The 8,108-nt window shown below is 46.2% G+C and overlaps 1 protein-coding gene across 1 annotated transcript in view; it reads right to left on the bottom strand.

Moving 5' to 3' along the window:
* Positions 1-1,649: 1,649 nt before the first annotated feature.
* The window catches only part of tomm40l (translocase of outer mitochondrial membrane 40 like), a 109,099-nt gene continuing 102,640 nt past the window's right edge, over positions 1,650-8,108 (bottom strand). The window contains exon 11 of the mRNA XM_033042245.1: positions 1,650-1,893. Coding sequence (XP_032898136.1) covers positions 1,754-1,893 — 140 coding nt within the window. The 3' untranslated portion in view covers positions 1,650-1,753. The remainder of the gene's footprint in view (positions 1,894-8,108) is intronic.

Below are 8,108 nucleotides of genomic sequence, written 5' to 3'. Positions count from 1 at the left end.
TCCCAGGAATTAACCTTGTAAACCTACGCTGCACTCCCTCACTGGGAAGAATGTCCTTCCTCAAATTAGGGGACCAAAACTGCACACAATACTCCAGGTGTGGTCTCATTAGGGCTCTGTACAACTGCAGAAGGACCTCTTTGAGCCTATATTCGATTCCTCTTGTTAAAAAGGCCAAGAATATGCCATTCGCTTTCTTCACTGCCTGCAGTACCTGCATGCTTACTTTCATAGACTGATGTACAATTGTTGGGTTGCACCACAGCTTTGTTTGAGGACGGCTCGACGTAATTCTGCATTGAATTGGAGAAAGTTGTAGATATAGCTCAGTCCATCACAGAGACTAGACTCCCCACAGTTAACTCCATCTCCAGCTACACTTCACGCTGTCTTGAAAGCAGCCAACATAAGCAAGAAATGTGTTCACCTCGATCATTCTCACTTCTCCGCCAGGTGAACGACCTGCCAGACAGAACATTCAAAAGCTTGTAAGCATGCAACAACCTTTTCCCCTCTGTTATCATACTTCTGAATAGGTATTCCACGATCCTGGATATCCCCTCAATCCTCCAATCTACTTCATTGCGGATATTGGACATTTTTGATGGAACTGATGCCACAAAGCTGAAAAACTATATTCTGCACTTTTTTACTCTCTTGGCACATGTGACAGTAATAAACAACACCAATTACAAGCCCTGGAAGGAGTTTGGATGGTTCAGTGAGTTTTTCTAAACTCCAGAGAGGACATTCCCAGTCTGTTTCCTCTCTCCCCCTGAGACAAACCCCCATCCCGGAAATCAATCTGGTGATCCTCTGCTGCACTCCCTCCGTCACCTGATCCTCTGTTAGGTGGGGAGCCCAAACCTGTCACAATATGCTAGCTGCGGTCTCCCCAGGCCCCCAGATAATTGGAGCGTGACATCTCTACTCCTCGACTCAAACCCTCCCACAGTAAAGATCCAGGGACTGTCTCTCTCCTGACTGCAGCTCTTCCTGCAGGGGAACGTCCAGTGACTGATGTCCAGGGACACCCTGGTCTCTCTCTACACCACCATCCCACGTAGCACTGTCGAAAATGTCCTCCAACAATCCACCAGCATCTGCAGTTCCTTCCAACACACTCCAGCTATCCAATTTCTTTCTGCGACAGGATCTCACACATAGTTTTAGAAATACAGCGTGGAAACAGGCCCTTCGGCCCACCAAGTCTGCATTGAGCAACAGTCACCATATACTAGTTCTATCCTACACGCTAGGGACAATTTACAAAAGCCATTAAAAACTACAAACCTGCATGTCTTTGGAATGTGGGCGGAAACTCAAACAGTTACAGGGAGAACTTGCAAACTTTGTACATATAACACCCGTAGTCAGGATTGAACCCAGATGTCTGGCGCTGTAAGGCAGCAACTCTATTACTGTACTATCTAGTTTTCCACCTACTCCGCCCACTCTACACCCCCTGAAGCTTCTCTCCGTATCCCACATTGGTACAGCTGGATCTATGACACTTGATCCTCTCGTCCAATCATTGATACAGACTAGGAACTTCTGGGACCCTACCTAGGCTTGAATGAATGTGATTGGCTGAGAGGGCTCTGTTGCTCGTGGTTCGCTATCCACAAATGCTGCCTGACCCACTGACAAAAGGTTGAGGGAAGCACATTCATGCTTTTATTTCAGGGTTTAGAAATGCTGACAGAGGAAGGTATTCTTGTCTCCCCGGCCAGGGCTGCCCCTGACAACTGGCCTAGGAAGTCGGCCCCGGCTTTTTCTTCCTCTGGAACTTGCGGAACTGACCCTGGATGGCCAAGGCTGCCTTCTCCGTCTCCGGCGCACACAGGTCAATGTCGATCTCTTCCTCTGCCTTTCCTGGGCACTTTGGCTTGTCTGTGAGGTGAGGACAAGAAGGAAGGATGGCCAGTTAAACAGAAGAGATCATAGAGTGGTACAGCATGGAAACGGGCCCATCCTGCCCATACCAATTGTCCATTCCCCATCTACACTAATCCCATGCACCAGCACTGTGTCCATAAGTTTCTCTGCCATGTTGATCCAAGTGCCCATCCAGATACTTACACGTTGTGAGAGTGTCTGCCTCCATCACCCTCTCACTCTCAGGCAGTGCATTCCAGACTCCAGACCCTTGCAGAGAAAATCTCCCCCCTCAGATCTACTCTAACCTCCTACCTCATCTGAATCTGACCTCAGATTCTCTGGCATAGGGACACATTTCTTACAATCACCTTATCCATCCATCCCTCTAATTATATTGTGCACTTCAATCAGGTCCTCAGGGTCCTCCATTCTGGGGAAAGAAACCTGGTCTCCCTCCATAAATCACCCTCTGTCCCTGGAAACCCCCCTCTACCACCTCTCTGGTACCTGTACAACCATATCCTTTCTGTAGTGCAGTGTACAGAACTGTACAAGGTACTCCAGGTGTGGCCTCTTCAACGTTTCTCCCTTTGCCGTGTCTGATGATGGCGGCAATATCCTACTGGCCTTCACCCTACTGTGCTTCCACTTCAGAGAGCCTTAGTTTGTAGACTAAGGTGCTTCTGTTCACAATAATCCCTTGACCCCTACTATTCATGATGTATGGCCTACCCTTATTAATCCTACAATATAGAATACAGCACATGAGTTGGCCCTTAAGCCCATGATGTCTGCGCTGACATAATGCAAACTCATCCTATCTGCCTGCACATGGTTTGAAAAACCCCTTTCTCTGACTGTTCATGTGCCTAATTGTCTCTTAAACCTTGCCGTGCCATTGCATCTGCTTCCACCAGCATTCCTGGCAGCTCATTCCAGGCACCCACCACTCTCAGCGTAAAAAAAAACATTTCCTTTAAACCTTTCCCCTCTCACCTTAAACCTATGCCTTCTAGTATTTGACATTACTGCCCTAGGAAAAAGAATATCTATGCCACTCATACTTTTAAATGCTTTTGTCAAGTCACCCCTCGGCCTCTGAAGCTCCAGGGAAATCAATGGAAATCCCGTATGGGGTGTTATACACAATACCTTCAATGTGGCCTGACCAACGTGATTTCTCAACTTTTATACTAAGCGCTCTGACCTATTAAGGTAATCGTTCCATGTGTCTCCTGTACCACCCTATCTTTTGTGCTGCCCTTTTCAAAGAGCTATGGACTTGCACCCCAAGCTCCTTCAGAGGAACTGGATATTTTCCTCTGACCTTTGACATTGCACAATAACTCCCACTAGTCTGGATTAAACTCCATCTGCCAGTTTTCTGCCCACATTTCAAATTAATATATTTCCTACTGTCCTTAGACATGTTTCCTCGCTATCCTCAACTCTGCCAGTTTTCCTGTCAGCTGCAAGCTTATTAATCATAGCTCATAATTATTTATGTGGTTAATGAATATAACAAACAGCAAGGGTCATGGCCTTGATGCTGTGATACATCCAAAATCACCAGCAACCCTCCACCGATACTCTCTCTCCTGTTCCCAAGCCAATTTTGAATCCAATTTGCAGACTTCCCTGGATTTCATGTTAGGCCTTGCATGTGAACTGCATCAACTATTTTGAGCTTGTCAATATGTTTAGTTGTCTCAGTTAAATGATACGATCTCCAACTAACAAATCCATACTGACTCTCCATGATCAACCTCTGCCTTCCACAATTGTAGATAAATCCTGTCCCTGATGAATTTTATCCAATAAATTCCCTACCACTGATGTTGGACTCACTGGCCCATAATTCCTTTGTTTATCCATTTTGCCATTCTTGAGCTATGTAAACACATTTGCAATCCTCTACCATCTGACACCTTACCTGTGACTGGTGAAGGTTTCAATATCTCTGTCAACAATCTCCTTGCTGCATTTATACAACAGCCTGGGATACATCTCATCTGGCCCCAAGGACTTATTCACTTTGTGTACCAATGTGTCCAATACTTCCTTTTCAATGTTAAGACCGAGCATATTTCTGTCCCTCTCCCTGTAATTTGTAACGACAATGTCCTCCTCTTTGATGGTGAGAGATGAGAAGTGTTCATTGACGATGTCTGTTGAGCACAGATTGCCCTTTTGATTGTCCCACTCTATCCCTGGTTATGCTCTTGCTCCAAATATACATAGCATGACGTGGGATTTCCATTCATCTTATCTGCCAGTGATATTGCAAGGCCATTCTTCACTCTCCTAGTTTATATTTTTAAGTATCCCTGCTGTTCTTCTGGAGTCTACCCATTCTCAGTACTTGCCCTATTCTCCTTTTACGGTTATCAACATTCAGGGTTCCCAAGATCTGATCCGCTTACTTCCTCCAGCATTTTGTGTTTTGCTTGCCTATTTCCATTTTATCTAATTCTTTCCCCTTCCCCTGACACAACAACACACATCCCTCCCTTTGCCGTTACACTTCACTTCTCCTTATCCAACATCCTTATCCAACATCATTTCCATTCTCCAGTCTTTATCGCTTATGCTACCCATCTGCCAAACAAACCCCCCTCATTTATATCCACCCATCACTTGCCAGGCTTTGCCCACACCCACCTCTTTTTTAGCTTCCCCCCCCCCCCCCACTCCAATCAGTCTGAAAAAGGGTCCTGACCTTAAATGTCTTCGATCCATTCCCTCCACAGATGCTACACAGTTCCTCCACAGAGTGTTTTGTGATCTAGTCTTTTCTTTTAGTTCCTACGTCCTTACAGAGTTCACTGGTCCTGAATTCTCACTATTTAATTTTTTAAAGAGTGCCATTGGTGGGATGTAGATTTACCCTGATGCAGCTGCAGAGTGTAGGTTTGCCAGGTCCTGTCCAATGACATTGAACTCCGCCTTCCTAGATTTCAGGCACTCAATTTTTGGACAGTACTTATTTCTTCCTATAACTTCCTTGAAACTCTCTGCAGTTGTATAGGCCTCTGGTGATCACATCTAGAGTATTGCGTACAGTTTTGGTCTCCTAATTTGAGGAAGGACATCATTGTGATTGAGGCAGTGCAGCGTAGGTTAATGAGATTGATTCCTGGGATGGCGGGACTGTCATATAAGGAAAGATTGAAAAGGCTAGGCTTGTATTCACTGGAGTTTAGAAGGATGAGGGGGGATCTTATAGGAGCATATCTATATTACTAAAAGTCTGATCTTGACCGCTTTTGGCCCACTGTGCTGCGATTTCTGAGAGAATGCCGCCACCTACAGCCGTCATTTTTGGCCACCTCGCTCAGAGCCCCTCTCCGCCTTCCGGGACTGGAGGATTTTTCCCATCGATGAAAAATCAGAGGGGAGGGACTATAAAACCCGGCGGCAGGGGGGAGGGACTATAAAACCCGGAAGTGTAGTTCCTCACTCAGTCTCTGCCAGACCCAGGAAGCGAGAGGGTCACTGCTCTGAGCTGCGTATAACACTGAATGCACGTCTACTCCACGGTGAGTCCCCTCGATGCGGCTGTAAAGTTTATGTTCACAAAATCAATTTTAGTTGTCAGGTGGCTGGAGCCCAATTGTTTGCCTTGCCTTTTTAACAAGTTTGTGTTCACAAAATGAATTTTGGTTGTCTGGTGGCTGCAGCCCAATTGTTTGCCTTGGCTTGGCTTTTAAAATCGTTGCAGCAGTTGGATGCCAGCCCAAGAATCCATTTGGCCCACAATGTCTATACTAGCCCTCTGGAAATCAGTACCTTTGGCCAGCAACACCCACACTAGCGCAACAGACAGCCCCCCCACTGGAGAGCAATATTGAAATTGGCGGAGAGGTGGAATATTGCGTTGGTGACCAGCCCTCCCGTGTGGGACTAGCTTGTCTAGTCCAATTATAAAAGGACTAGACAAGCTAGATGCAGGAAAAATGTTCCCAATGTTGGGCGAGTCCAGAACCAGGGGCCACAGTCTTAGAATAAAGGGGAGGTCATTTAAGACTGAGGTGAGAAAAAACTTTTTCACCCAGAGAGTTGTGAATTTATGGAATTCCCTGCCACAGAGGGCAGTGGAGGCCAAGTCACTCGATGCATTTAAGAGTGAGTTAGATAGAGCTCTAGGGGCTAGTGGAGTCAAGGGATATGGGGAGAAGGCTGGCACGGGTTATTGATAGGGGACGATCAGCCATGTTCACAATGAATGGCGGTGCTGGCTCGAAGGGCTGAATGGCCTCCTCCTACACCTATTTTCTATGTTTCTATGAAACTGACTGAGTTACAGGCACTCTCCCCAAAACACTGGCATTTCACCCACGTGTCCAGTATCTCCCAGGATTAGTTGTGCCACTACTCCATTCCTTGTAGGGCTATCTATAAATTGGCACAGGAATGGTCTCCAATGCACCTCAAAAATGTCACCCTTCACACTAAGGTGGCCCCAGCAAATGTTAGGAAATTGAAATCCCCAACAGCTGCAACTCTCTTGCACCTCTCCATGGTCTGTAGACATGTCTGCTCCCACTGAGCACTGGGAGGCCTCCTAGCAAACTGATCATCATGTTTTTGAGCTCTCCCCACTTTGCCACATTTGAAGTGATTTGGAACATCATCCCTCATTCCTGCAGTGATGACCTATTTGATCAATATTGCAGTGCCCTTCGTCAGCCCTTGTCTATGATGAGCAAGTTGCCTACCTGAGCTAGTCCCAATTTCCTACATTAAACCATATCCCTCTCGACCGTTCCATGTACATGTTGAATAAATGTTATTATTGTACCCACCTCTACCACCACAGCTCATCCCACATACCCACCACCTGTGCGAAAAAGGTGGGTGCTGAGGTCTCTTCTAGATTTTTCCCCTCTCACCTAAAATCAATGCCCTCTAGTTTTAGACTCCTCTACCCTGGGAAAATGACTGTGGCTATTTAAGTTATCTATGCACCTCATGATTCTATAAACGTTAATATGATTATCTCAGCACTCTGGGGTAAAATTACCCAGTTTGCTCAGCCTTTCCTTATAACCTTGGATGCTCTGGTTTCCTCAAGGAATGTAGATGGTGCATTGATGGCTTCTGACCTCCCCAACATCGAAAGGATTTACAGGAGTCACTGCCTCAAAAGGCAGCCAGCATCATCAGAGACCCACACCACCCTGGCCACACTCTGATCTCACATCTGCCATCGGGAAGAAGGTGCAGCAGCCCGAAAACTGTAAAGTCCAGATTCAGCAACAGCTTATTAAGGTCCCGCACGGGAGACTGGTGACTAAAATTAGATAACATGGTATTGGGGGTAGGGTGTTGACATGGATAGAAAATTGGTTGGCAGACCGGAAGCAAAGAGTAGGAGTGAACGGGTCCTTTTTTCCAATGTTCAATAGATTCAAGATTAGTTCCTGTGGATTGGAGGATAGCTAACGTTATCCCTCCATAAATCACCCTCTGTCCCTGGAAACCCCCCTCTACCACCTCTCTGGTGCAACCATATCCTTTCTGTAGTGCAGTGTACAGAACTGTACAAGGTACTCCAGGTGTGGCCTCTTCAACGTTTCTCCCTTTGCCGTGTCTGATGATGGCGGCAATATCCTACTGGCCTTCACCCTACTGTGCTTCCACTTCAGAGAGCCTTAGTTTGTAGACTAAGGTGCTTCTGTTCACAATAATCCCTTGACCCCTACTATTCATGATGTATGGCCTACCCTTATTAATCCTACAATATAGAATACAGCACATGAGTTGGCCCTTAAGCCCATGATGTCTGCGCTGACATAATGCAAACTCATCCTATCTGCCTGCACATGGTTTGAAAAACCCCTTTCTCTGACTGTTCATGTGCCTAATTGTCTCTTAAACCTTGCCGTGCCATTGCATCTGCTTCCACCAGCATTCCTGGCAGCTCATTCCAGGCACCCACCACTCTCAGCGTAAAAAAAAACATTTCCTTTAAACCTTTCCCCTCTCACCTTAAACCTATGCCTTCTAGTATTTGACATTACTGCCCTAGGAAAAAGAATATCTATGCCACTCATACTTTTAAATGCTTTTGTCAAGTCACCCCTCGGCCTCTGAAGCTCCAGGGAAATCAATGGAAATCCCGTATGGGGCGCTATACACAATGCCTCCAATGTGGCCTGACCAACGTGATTTCTCAACTTTTATACTAAGCGCTCTGACCTATTAAGGTAATCGTTCCGTGTGTC

The sequence above is a fragment of the Amblyraja radiata genome, chromosome 24 (assembly GCF_010909765.2).
Source record: "Amblyraja radiata isolate CabotCenter1 chromosome 24, sAmbRad1.1.pri, whole genome shotgun sequence".
NCBI lineage: Eukaryota > Metazoa > Chordata > Chondrichthyes > Rajiformes > Rajidae > Amblyraja > Amblyraja radiata.
Note: the sequence above shows the minus strand (reverse complement) of the source record. Positions and strands in the feature narration are given on the sequence as shown.